Here is a 13,049-nt window from a genome sequence, read left to right on the forward strand (position 1 = left end):
TTGTATTTGAAATGTCTTTATTTCTGTGTCCATGCAGACTGGTTGTTGCTGGTGGAGGGAAAATCATATGCCTGTTTTTATCAGCTTAGATACAGTGCCTTCTGAAAGTATTCAGACTCCTTGACTTTTTCCATGTTACATTACAGCCTTATTTAAAATATTTTTTTATTTTCCCTCATCAATCTACACACAACACCCTATAATGACAAAGCAAGTAAATAAACTAAAATAACACATTTACATAAGTATTCAGACCCTTTACTCAGTACTTTCTTGAAGCACCTTTGGCAGCGATTGAGTCTTCTTGGGTGTTACGCTTCAAACTTGGCACACTTGTAGTTGGGGAGTTTCTCCAATTCTTCTCTGCAGATCCTCTCAAGCTCTGACAGGTTGGACGGGGAGTGTTGCTGCACAGCTATTTTCAAGGCCTCCATAGATGTTCAATCGGGTTCAAGTCCAGGCTCTTGCTGGGCCACTTAAGGGCATTCAGAGACTTGTCCCGAAGCCACTCCTGCGTTGTCTTGGGTGTGCTTAGGGGTGATGTCGTTTTGGAAGGAGAACCTTCTCCCCAGTCTGAGGTCCTGAGCGCTCTGGAGAAGGTTTTCATCAAGGATCTCTCTGTACTTTGCTCTGTTCATCTTTCCCTCGATCCTGACTAGTCTACCCAGTCCCCGCTGCTGAAAAACATTGCCATAGGATGACGCTGCCACCACCATTCTCTGTAGGGATGGTGCCAGGTTTCCTCCAGACCTGACGCTTAGCATTCCGGCCAAAGAGTTTTAATCTTTGTTTCATCAGGCCAGATAATCTTGTTTCTCATGGTCTGAGAGTCTTTAAATGCCTTTTGGCGAACTCCAAGCGAGCTCTCGTGCCTTTTACTGAGGAGTGGCTCCCGTCTGGCCAATCTACCATAAAGGCCTGATTGGTGGAGTGCTGCAGAGATGGTTGTCCTGGAAGGTTCTCCCATCTCCACAGAGGAACTCTAGTGCTCTGTCAGAGTGACTGTTGGGTTCTTGGTCACCTCCCTGACCAAGGCACTTCTCCCCCAATTGCTCAGTTTGGCCGGGCGGCCAGCTCTAGGAAGAGTCTTGGTGGTTCCAAACTTCTTCCATTTAAGAATGATGGAGGCCACTGTGTTCTTGGGGACCTTCAATGCTGCAGGCATTTTTTTGATACCCCTTCCCAGATCTGTTGCTCGACACATTCCTGTCTCGGAGCTCTACCGACAATTCCTTCGATCTCATGGTTTGGTTTTTGCTCTGACATGCACTGTCAACTGCGTGACCTTATATAAACAGGTGTGTGCCTTCCAAATCATGTCCAATCAATTGAATTTACCACAGGTGGACTCCCAAGTTTTAGATGCATATCAAGGATGATCAATGGAAACAGGATGCACCAGAGCTCAACTTCGAGTCTCATAGCAAAGGCTCTGAATGCTTATGTAAATAAGGTATTTCTGTTTTTTCTTTTTAATATATTTACCAAAATGTCTAAACTGTTTTCACTTTGTCAGTATGGGGTATTATGTGCATGTTGCTGAGGACATTTTATTATTTAATCAATTTTAGAATTAGCCTGTAATGTAACAATTTGGAAAAAGTAAAGGGGTCTGAATACTTTTTGAAGGCACTGTAATTTATGATACTTGAATAACCAGTCTATCAGACCAGTGCCATTGAGCAAACGTGTTGAAACACGCTGCATACAATTTTTTTGTCTGTCTAGTGGCAAAACATGAGATTCACTTTTCAGTGTTGCTGTCGGCAAGGTTGGAAGAAAGTCACTTCAAACTAATGAGCTGCGTGTCCATTTACTCCACATTCATGTCAGTTTTAAGGTTACTGCATGTAAAGTCAAAAGTGCAAAGCACACAAATGAATAAGAACGTTGTTACATGCAGTTGTCCAACTGATTGAGATTACCAGTACAGGTCTTGCTTCTGCAAAAATAATGGTTTATTTTTGTTTGTGGCCAGTCAATGGCTATGCCTGGCTGTTCTATATTCTCCCCTACCTTACGTATGTGAAATAGGTAGCCTTTTTTATTCGATGAGGTGGATGGGCCAGAATCAACTCATTATTAAATACATTTTTTGATCTGTAATTCTGTTTTTCTATTTCCTCTGAGACGCAGTTCAGTGAAACTGCTACTAAACATTAGTTGCGTTGGATAGCCAGGATTATTCCCAAATACTGTACGCATGAACTGCTGATACATCTATCTATGGTGTGAGTTGTGTGTTTGCATGCTGAGCTGCATCAGTGAGATTGAGTGGCAGGACCGTGAGTGTTCACTTTTTTTTCTTCTTTGAGGTCAGTCAACCTGACCTGCAGGTTGAAGATGGTGCTGGAAGAAATGGCAGCCGTTTTACGGGCGCCTAACCAATTGTATTATGTGGGGTTTTTCGCGTTATTTGTAACTTATTTTGTACATAATGTTTCTGCCACCGTATCGTACTGCAAAAAAGAGCCTCTGGATATCAGGACAGCGATCACTCACCTCAGATTAGACAAAGATTTTTTCTTCAAAAAGCAGGACGCACAGGATATGCATAAGACACCCGACAAGGACAATATCCCCGTCATTGGCAGGAGAAAGAATTGCAGGTATAGAGGACACAGGGCGGGGTGCCTTTTAATAAGGCTCCACCGACGGTGAGTGGGAAATCTGACTTAACCATCAATATTAATTGCCAACGATCATTTGACAATAATTTAAAAGGGGTACGATCACGAATATCCTACCAACGGGACATCAAAAACTGTAATATCTTATGTTTCCCCGAATCGTGGTTGAATGACAGACATGTATAACATTCAGCTGGCGGGATATACGCTGCACCGGCTAGATAGAACAGCACACTCCGGTAAGACGAGGGGGGACGGTCTGGGTATGTTTATAAACAGCTGGTGCACAAAATCTAAGGAAGTCTCTAGATTTTGCTCGCCTGAAGTAACCTCATGATGAGCTGTAGACCACACTATTTGCCAAGAGAGTTTTCATCTATATTTTTCGTGACTGTTTATTTACAACCACAGATGGATGCTGGCACTAAGACCGCAGTCAGCAAACAGGAAAACGCCCACCCAGAGGCGGCACTCCTAGTGGCTTTAATGCAAGGAAATTGAAAGCAGTCTTGCCTAATTTCTATCCACATGTTCAATGTGCAACCAGAGGGGAAAATAAATCTATATCACCTTTACTCCACAAACAGAGACGTGTACAAAGCTCTCCCTCGCTGCCCCTTTTGGCAAATCTGACCATAATTCCATCATCCTGATTCCTGCGTATAAGCAAAAACTAAAGTAGGAAGCACCAGTGACTTGATCAATAAAAAAAAGTGGTTGGATGACGCAGATGCTAAGCTACAGGACTGTTGTGCTAGCACAGACTGGAATATGTTCTGGGATTCCTCCGATGGCATTGAGGAGTACAACACATCAGTCACTGGCTTCATCAATAAGTGCATCGATGACGTCGTCCCCACAGTGACTGTACGTACATACCCCAACCAGAAGCCATGGATTACAGGCAACATCCACACTAAGCTGCTGCCTTCAAGGAGTGGGACTCTAACCCGGACGCTTATATGAAATCCCGCTACACCCTCAGACGAACCATCAAACAGGCAAAGCACCAATATAGGACTAAGATTGAATCGTACTACACCGGCTCCGACGCTCGTCGGATGTGGCAGGGCCTGCAAACTATTACAGACTACAAAGGGAAGCACAGCCGCGAGCTGCCCAGTGACACGAGCATACCAGATGAGCTAAATCACTTCTATGCTCGCTTTGAGGCAAGCAACACTGAGGCATGCATGAGAGCATCAGCTGTTCTGGACGACTGTGTGATCACGCTCTCTGTAGCCGACGTAAGTATGACCTTTAAACATTCACAAGGCCGATGGGCCGGACGGATTTCCAGGACGTGTACTCTGAGCATGCACTGGCAAGTGTCTCCACTGACATTTTCAACCTGTCTGAGTCTGTAATACCAACATGTTTCAAGCAGATCACCATAGTCCCTGTGCCCAAGAACACTAAGGTAACCTGCCTAAATGACTACCGACCCGTAGCACTCACGTCCGTAGCCATGAAGTGCTTTGAAAGGATGGTCATGGCTCACATGCACACTATTATTCCAGAAACCCTAGACCCACTCCAATTTGCATACTGCCCAAACAGATCCACAGATGATGCAATCTCTTTTGCACTCCAAACTGCCCTTTCACCCCTGGACAAAAGGACCACCTACGTGAGAATGCTATTCATTGACTACATCTCAGCGTTCAACACCATAGTGCCCTCAAAGCTCATCACTAAGCTAAGGATCCTGGGACTAAACACCTCTCTCTACAACTGGATCCTGGAATTTCTGACGGGCCGCCCCCAGGTGGCAAGGGTAGGTAACAACACATCTGCCACGCTGATCCTCAACACTGGAGCCCCTCAGGGATGCGTGCTCAGTCCTCTCCTGTACTCCCTGTTCACTTATGACTGGCACGACTCCAACACCATCATTACGTTTGCAGATGACACAACAGTGGTAGGCTTGATCACTGACAACGACGAGACAGCCTATAGGGAGGAGGTCAGAGAACTGGACGTGTGGTGCCAGAATAACAACCTCTCCCTCAACGTAATCAAGACAAAGGAGATGATTGTTGACTAAAGTAAAAGGAGGAGCGAGCACGCACCCATTCTCATGCATGGGTCGGTAGTGGAGCAGGTTGAGAGATTCAAGTTCCACATCACCAACAAACTAGAATGGTCCAAACACCAAGACAGTTGTGAAGAGGGCACAACAAAGCCTATTGCCCCTCAGGAAACTAAAAAGATTTGACATTGGTCCTCAGATCCTCAAAAGGTTCTACAGCTGCAACATCGAGAGCATCCTGACTGGTTGCATCACTGCCTGGTACGACAACTGCTCAGCCTCCGACCACAAGGCACCTTAGAGGGTAGTGCGTACGGCCCAGTACATCACTGGGGCGAAGGTGCCTGCGATCCAGGACCTCTATACCAGGAGATGTCAGAGGAAGGCTCTAAAAATTGTAAGACTCCAGTCACCCCAGTCATAGACTGTTCACTCTGCTACCGCACGGCAAACAGTAGCGGAGCGCAAAGCCTAGGACCAAAATACTTCTTAACAGCTTCTACTATGCATTGTGGACAATGCAATGCCAAGTGTGTGCAAAGCTGTCATCAAGGCAAAGGGTGGGTACATTGAAGAATCGCAAATATAAAATATATTTTGATTTGTTTAACACTATTTTGGTTAATACATAATTATTAAATGTGTGTTATTTCATAGTGTTGATGTCTTAATTGTTATTCTACAATGTAGAAAATAGTAAAAATAAAGAAAAAACCTTGAACGAGTAGGTGTGTCCAAACCTTTGACTTGTACTGTATGTTGCATGTTGTGTCTTGAATCTTGAGCTCAGTTGTTCCTTCCTGTCATCACCAGCACCTTGAAGAAATCGAATGCTCGGGCAGGGCTTCTACTTCTCTGACCGTTATTGTGTTGAATGATACTGTAAGTTGCTGTTCATAATGGATTATTAATGTATCTCTCTTTTGAGATATAACTCCCACTTTTGAGATAAAACTCCCACTTTGGGTTTATAAGAGAGGTTGGGGAAGGGAAGCGGGTGGGTGGGTGGGTGGGAGGAAGGAATGAGGAAGAAGATTAGGGGGAGATAAGAGGGAGAAGCAGTGCGAGCTTGTTAGCTGAAAAAGTACGGTGACATTTTGTCACATTCTAGACCTCCACTAATTAAAGAGAATATGCTCTGCCACTTCTAGGTGTCTCAATCCATACTGTGCTAGCTGCAAAGACGGTGGTGTGCTCCATACTACGTTGTAACAGTTTATACATTCACACTGGTAAGTGATACATCTGAATACAAATGATTCTTTATTCACTGGTGTAAGTTAATTATAATCTGCACTGTTTAAATTGCTCAGGGAGTTCCATTTTAATGTATGTTTAGATTGTGGATATGATGGATTTTTCAAATATATTTTACGGTGTGCCAGCTAATGTTCTAGATCAGCACTAAAACAACTGATTAAACTACCAAATCAACCTTGATTAGTTGAATTAGGCATGCTAGCCCTGTGCTGGAGCAACATACCTTTAATGTATATTGGCGACATGTTAAACACATGTTAATGTATTGTGAATTGTATGTTTACCGGTAGCTCAGACTAGCCCTCAAATTCAAATCTGGACCTTGAAGCCAGTTCCATAGATATTTTTACTTTATTCTTCCCCTCTAATCAGGGACTGGTTTAGACCTGGGAAACCAGTGTTTGTGAAATTCATTATCAGGTACAACAGAAGTTCTCCAGACCTCGTTGGGTAATATTTGAATAACCCTGCTCTATAACTTTCTGAATCTATAGCTTTTGATTTTTCTCTCTCTGAGGTGATGTCTGGTCCACAGGTGGTTCTGGTCACTGGCTCCACACGTGGCCTGGGGTTAGCCATAGTGCAGGCGTTGTGCCAGGGCTTTAAAGGGGATGTGTATCTGAGTGCCCGGGACGTCCAGAGGGGGGCCATTGTTGTCGAGGATCTGCAGAGGGAGGGACTCAAGCCCAGACTCCTCCAGCTGGACATCACAGACCCGGTCAGCATCCAGGCGGCCCGGCAGCATTTCATGAAGGAGTACGGGGGTCTGGATGTGCTGATCAACAACGCAGGCATCGCCCCAAAACGTAACTACACATTGTTACACAAACACACACCATAAGTCTATGACACACTAGCAATACACAGCTGATTCAAATAATCAAAGCTTAATGATGAGTTGGTTATTTGAATCAGCTGTGTAGTGCTCGGGCAAAAAACTAAACTAGCCCCAGGACCGAGTTTTGGAAACCCTGCAATAAGGGTATTGTGTGTTAGCTGGCCTGGGATGCAGTGACATTTTAAAGTGAACTAATAGCTCCCTCTATGTCCAGGAGGTGACCCTGCATCCTTTGGCAGCCAAGCAGAACGCATTCTCCAAACCAACTTCTTCGCCACCAGAGACATGTGCAATGAATTTCTCCCTCTCCTGAAGAAAGATGGTAAAACCCTTGTGTCATGGGGGAAAACTATCCCTTATTTGGTAGTGTACCCAATGATTATTTTTTATTGTACGATGGGTGGGTCTAATCATGAATAGTGATTGGTTAAAACTGCATTCCAGCCGGTGTCTATTCCACAAGTTACCAAAGGCTAAATCTTAAATATATTACCTTAAAATGCCTATTTATCTGTTCCATCTCACTGATCACTCCACTGTCTCTCCGACATTTGAAACATTGTTTCAATATTCAAATTCGATTTCCAGCTTCAGTTTGAAGTGATAGTGTTAGCTGTGTTGTTGGCTAGCTCCTCTGAACAACAGTGTTCTGACGAGTGAGCACATTTTCTATGCCAGCCGAAATCGCGCCTTATTAGCTCATTGTTATGGATGTATCCAAATAAATGTAACTGGAAAACAGCTTAAACAAATTCGTTATTCTGGCTGCACTTTTTTGACGTGACTGTAAATTAGCCGTAGTTAGTTAGATAGCAAGCAAGGCATAAGAATGTTGCCAGCCAGTATGGCAATAGAACATTTAGAACGAACTAATTGGGTCGCGTCCATAGATACAGAACAAAAAGACGGAACGACTTGGTTGCATCTCTGGCAACCGAACCAATAGAACGAACGACCGACCAGCCGGCTTGGGTAGCAAGCCTAGATTTGTGTCAGGACTATATCTTGTGGAAGGATGAAATAGTATGAATAAATTCATCAAAACAACGTTTTTAATTAAAATATGTCAATCATTATTTTAATATATTGCTAACCCGTTGTATAAAAGTGATAATGCCCTCGAAGCCGTTGTTTGGAGAATATATTGGCGCGGTTTGCCGGCCTGAGACGAACAACACCCGTGCCAATATATTCTCCAAATACCGGCTTCTCAGGCATTATCACTTAATTGTACAATGGGTGGGTCTAATCCTGAATGCTGATTGGTTAAAACCGCATTCCAGCCGGTGTCTATTACGCAAGTTACCGCAGGCTAAATCTATGACGTTAAAATGCTTATTTACTCTGTTCCATCTGACTGCGCAATCCACTGTCTCATCAGCCCAGCCAGGCACTTTATAAACGTGATCTCCACTATAAAAAGCATCTAGACATTATCTCGACTTCGTTTTGGGCCAAACAACACCCATGCCAAATCACTTAATTAATCTCCATATGATTTTTCCTTTAATTTAACTTAACTATCTGTCTGTCTGTAATAGGGAGGATAGTGAATGTTGCCAGCATCGTGGGCTATATCACCCTCTATATGTGTTCTCCGGACCTCCAGGCCAGGCTCTGCAGTGATGACATCACAGAGGAGGAGCTAGTGGCTCTGATGAAGCGCTTTGTTGCTGAGGCCAAAGCTGGAGACCACATCAACAAGGGTTGGCCAAATTCAGTCTATGGGGTGTCCAAAATAGGCCTGATGGCCCTTACCCGGATCCAGGCCCGCAGGCTAAGAAGAGAGATGCCTCAGAGAGGGATTCTGATAAACTCCTGCTGCCCGGGCTGGGTGAAGTCTGACATGACCTATCCCAATGGGACCAAGACGCCTGCGGAGGGGGCTGACACACCTGTGTATCTGGCGCTGTTGCCTCCAGCAACACAGGAGCCCCAGGGGGAGTTTGTGGTGGATAGACAGGTACAGGTATGGGCGGGGTCACCAACAGGTGCAACAATGGATGAGGGACCCTGACTTTGGACCCTTTCATCTGCTACTATAATATATACAAGTAACTGCCAAAATAAAGGAAACAGCAACATAAAGTGTCTTAGTAGGATGTAGGCCTACCATGAATCAGAACAGCTTCAATGTACCTTGGCATAGATTCTACAAGTGTCTGGAACTCTATCGGAGGTGTGCGACACCCATCTTCCTTGAGAAATTCCATTATTTCGTGCTTTGTTGAAGGTGGTGGAAAACACTCTCAGGCGCCGCTCCAGAATCTCCCATAAGTGTTCAATTGGGTTGAGATCTGGTGACTGAGATGGCATATGGTTTACATCGTTTTCATGCTCATCAAACCATTACGTGACCACTCCTGCCCTGTGGATGGGGGCAGTGGCGGGCAAGTCCACCCAATCAGATTGAGCAAAAAATTATTATAATATTTTCCAAATGGGACATTATTTTTCTTTTTACCAAAGCACAATACTTGACGTGGGCAGGAGCTCACCGGAACTGAGTACCGGCACCTCACATTTTCTTCTGCTTGAGTTCCTTCACCTCCTATAGAATATTAGCACAAAAGTATTGAGGAGTTCACTTAAATATAAATAGTACCGGCACCCAAAATGAGTACCGGCACTTATTTCAGTACAAGTCAAGCACTGGTCTAAACATGCATACACCATCAGATATAATTCATAGCAAGCAGTAGGGAGGGGGTGGGACATCGAAAGGGACATTTATATTAATAATAATACATTTTATTTGGCAGATGCTTTTCAGAATACTCAAGGACATCTTACATAAAATCGAGTGCTGTACTAAAATCTATTTTAATTTAGGCCTATATAATGAATTTTAATTTATTGATTATTAACTGTTAAACTAATTCAGAAAAACAAAACAATTAGCTTATCAATTTCTAAATAAAGGGTGGGTTCTGGCACGTGTCACTTCATGCTGATACCCTGTGTGGTAAACAGTAGCTATTGCTGTGTTGGCTAGGCTACACTGTGTAGGCTACTCACTGTTAGCTAGCTAAGACTCACTAGTCAATTTAGCTAGCAAAAACAAGTAAAATGGCCAAACAAAGCTCAAGCTCAGTGTAATTTTTTTTTAAAGAGACCGTGCATAGAAGAGGATGTTGGAGAATTTGCCATTTGATATCAGTGATTTTGCCATGAAGGCCGGCCAGTCCCCCTATATCAATCACTGATTGCATTGCATTGGTCTAATCAAGGGCCTTAAAGAGATTTTCAGTACATTCAGAGACAACGATCAGCACTACAACAATGCTTTCATTCAACACTTTCAGAAATCATGCTCTTAACCGCTAGACTATATCAGGGCATCATGTTCTAGTCTAATAGGTCTATGGTTTATTATGTGCCATCAACTGATTTCTGCCATCAACTGATTTCTGCCTATGCCACTGGATGGGGGCATTGTCATCCTATAGCCAAAATAATGGCCTGCACAGCATTTTATACATGACCCTAAGCATGATGGACTGTTCATTGCTTAATTAACTCAGGGGCCACACCTGAGTGGAAGTGCTTTCAATATACTTTGTATGCCTATCCCTCATTAACTCGTGTTTCCATTATTTTGGCAGTTATATACATGTGTGTGAATTAACCATATAGGTATTGCTGTATAATAACCATTTAATAACCACATCAGTAAAGAGCAATTAAAAAAACATTGTAATTTGTCTTTTATTTGTAGTTTATCTACTGCACTGTGAAGTGTTTGCAGAGCCAGAGGGTTTTGGTTGATGTCTACTTAATAGTTAAACACATCACTTAATTGTCTCAAAAATGACTGTAAAAATGTAATGAAAACGAGCCAGGGGATAGGTTGATGTGCACTGAATAGTTACACACGTTACTTAATTGTCTCTGTAAACATGTAATGAAAACGATTGCTTGATAAAAAGTAACATATTAAACATGCAGCTTGTGGGCAGTTATTTTGTCAGTCCTCTTCGCCCCAGCTTTGACCAATACCTGACAGTGACTCGAGAGGTTTGTAAACATCGCACATCCCGGAATGTACCAAAGCCGGGGGTGGCAGTGAGACAAGAGAGAATAATACTTTCAGATTTGAAAACTGAATGCAAGAAACAGGTTTACCACCACTGCTGACTCGTTTATTCATGAAGACGTTTAAGTGACCTTGTGAGGGGCTTTTATAGCTTGTGAAGATAAATACTGCTCCTAAGCGGTCGTAGCTATTCATCCCCCTTTCCCTAAGAGCAGGAAGTGCACTCTCCTAGCTCCGCTCGAGTGCATTGAATCAGCTGAGTTTGGGGATGCCACCCCTTTGCGTTTAGCAGGATCTGCCCAAGACACATTTGGGGAATGGGAAACGCACTCTAGACAGAACGGTTGGTTGGCGGTTTCTCCAAGCAGACCGGACGCTACATCCAGACCCGTTAACCGTCACCGTTTTGCCGGGTTTGAGGGAAATTTGAGAGCTCAAACCGGAGCTTGTTTTGCAGTTGGTGAGTCATTGATTAACAAGTATTATGCACCTTGTGTTTTATTGTTTACCGCACCACGTGATAGCACGTTGAAATCAAAAAATGTCCCATTTTAATGAGCTGTTTTCTCCCTAGTTCACGTTTTCCTGTTGTGAAGCAATATGATGTAAATATGGTGCATTGTAGTCTACTATACATTCATTTGACTCGTTGGTCAACAGGGACATGATGTACCGTGGTAGTTTGGGCCATGTCTTGTGGCGATTGAAACCCGCTGTCATAATCAACTGTATGGACTGAGTGGGCAACGCTATAAGACCTACCTTTTCTCTGCAAAATCAACAAACATCCAATTTCAGTTATTTTAAAATTGTTGCTTTACACTGCTTCATCAACAACATGCATGCCAGTCTTTCCTGGTTGAGGGTTGATGAGAGATTAACTGCTTCTAGTTTTTATGAGAAATAATACTGTGATGAAAGTTCCAGATTGTCTGCATGATCAAATAACATTCAATTTAGACACCCATATATATGCCACTAGGGTCTCTTCCCAGTCCCCAAGTCCAAAACGAATTCACTGCAACGCACAGTATTATACAGAGCCATCCATGGAACTCCCTTTCATCTCCAATTACTCAAGCAAACAGCAAAATGACCTTTAAAAATCGGATTAAACAACATCTCATGGAATGGCGGGGACTGTAAGGGGACACATTCTAATACTTATTTTTAGTGTTTTGTTGTATTTTACATTTCTGTGACTGTCCTTATCTTAGTGTATCAGTGCTTTGTTACTTGTCATGTTTTTTTGTGGACCCCAGGAAGAGTAGCTGCTGCTTCTGCAAAATCTAATGGGCATCGAAATAAACAAACAAAAAATAAACACCGCAGGAAAGATGAGGAAGTGGTGGAATTTGAGGAGCTATTTTAATTAGAGCAAGTGGATGATGATGTCATTAGAGTTCCGGGTCCTTTAGATCTTGTCAAAGATGCTGAGCGAGAGACAGACAGTATTTAGCTGGAGGAGCAGGAGCTTGCCTAATGCATTGCCAATAACATCTGATTGGATGAAATCCTCTTCTCGCTCACTCTCACTCACACACACAGACGGAAATCCCTGATTTGTTTTCTCACTCTCCATAGCCATGTCATCTTACATAATGCTGTCTGGTCTATAGAGTCACATTCAGAGGCTCTGCCGTGACTGAGCTCTGCCATGACTGAGTCTTTAACAGCAGTGTCTGTCCCATCCTAGCAGTTCTGGCCTGTCCAATTCATATTAGAAGTCTCACAAGGCATAGTCATATGCAATAAGGCTATATTACAGTCAGTTTCATAATCTGCTAACGAATATCTCTTTGCTCTTTGTGAGTCCACCCTCTAAACACACAGTCTCCCCCCTCCCCTTCAGGAGCAAACGTTGCAGGCTTACTGGAGTGCTCGCTGCTCCCTATCAGCATGTTCATGAGACGGAGAATGAGTGCTTGACGGGCTGCTCCAGGCTTTATTCTGTGTTGAAGTTCAACTTTAGGATAAACTACAATGTATTTGAGTATTTACACGATGTAGCTCCAGGCCTAAATATTAACATTTCCTTGTTTGAATTCAAACAGACATTTTGTGATTCGATAAAATTCCAGGAAAATAATATGTTTAAATATGTTTGAAAGATATTTGTGTATCCACACAGTGATGTTTGCATAGGGTTAGTAGATCACTTGACAGGCTTGAGGTTGTCTTATATGCAAATCCGCCTGTATTTCTGCACCTAACCTGACCTGTTCACATTGCCAACCTACTTGTTTGTCAGGA

At 43.2% G+C, this 13,049-nt stretch overlaps 2 protein-coding genes across 3 annotated transcripts in view; both read left to right on the forward strand.

The window, feature by feature from the left end:
* The first annotated feature begins 5,446 nt into the window (after positions 1 to 5,446).
* On the forward strand, positions 5,447 to 10,704 carry LOC129821014 (carbonyl reductase [NADPH] 1-like). The gene is made up of 5 exons (XM_055878213.1): positions 5,447 to 5,544; positions 5,814 to 5,894; positions 6,440 to 6,728; positions 6,975 to 7,082; positions 8,302 to 10,704. Exons 3-5 carry the CDS (start codon positions 6,443 to 6,445, stop codon positions 8,775 to 8,777), a joined length of 870 nt encoding a protein of 289 aa, XP_055734188.1. The 5' UTR covers positions 5,447 to 5,544; positions 5,814 to 5,894; positions 6,440 to 6,442; the 3' UTR covers positions 8,778 to 10,704.
* A 320-nt stretch (positions 10,705 to 11,024) lies between these two features.
* LOC129821015 (protein dopey-2-like) overlaps positions 11,025 to 13,049 on the forward strand; it is a 47,152-nt gene continuing 45,127 nt past the window's right edge. For both annotated transcript variants that reach the window (XM_055878214.1, XM_055878215.1), the window contains exon 1: positions 11,025 to 11,256. The gene's annotated coding sequence lies outside the window, so the exon portion shown is untranslated. The remainder of the gene's footprint in view (positions 11,257 to 13,049) is intronic.

This window comes from Salvelinus fontinalis, chromosome 23, assembly GCF_029448725.1.
Source record: "Salvelinus fontinalis isolate EN_2023a chromosome 23, ASM2944872v1, whole genome shotgun sequence".
Taxonomy (NCBI): domain Eukaryota; kingdom Metazoa; phylum Chordata; class Actinopteri; order Salmoniformes; family Salmonidae; genus Salvelinus; species Salvelinus fontinalis.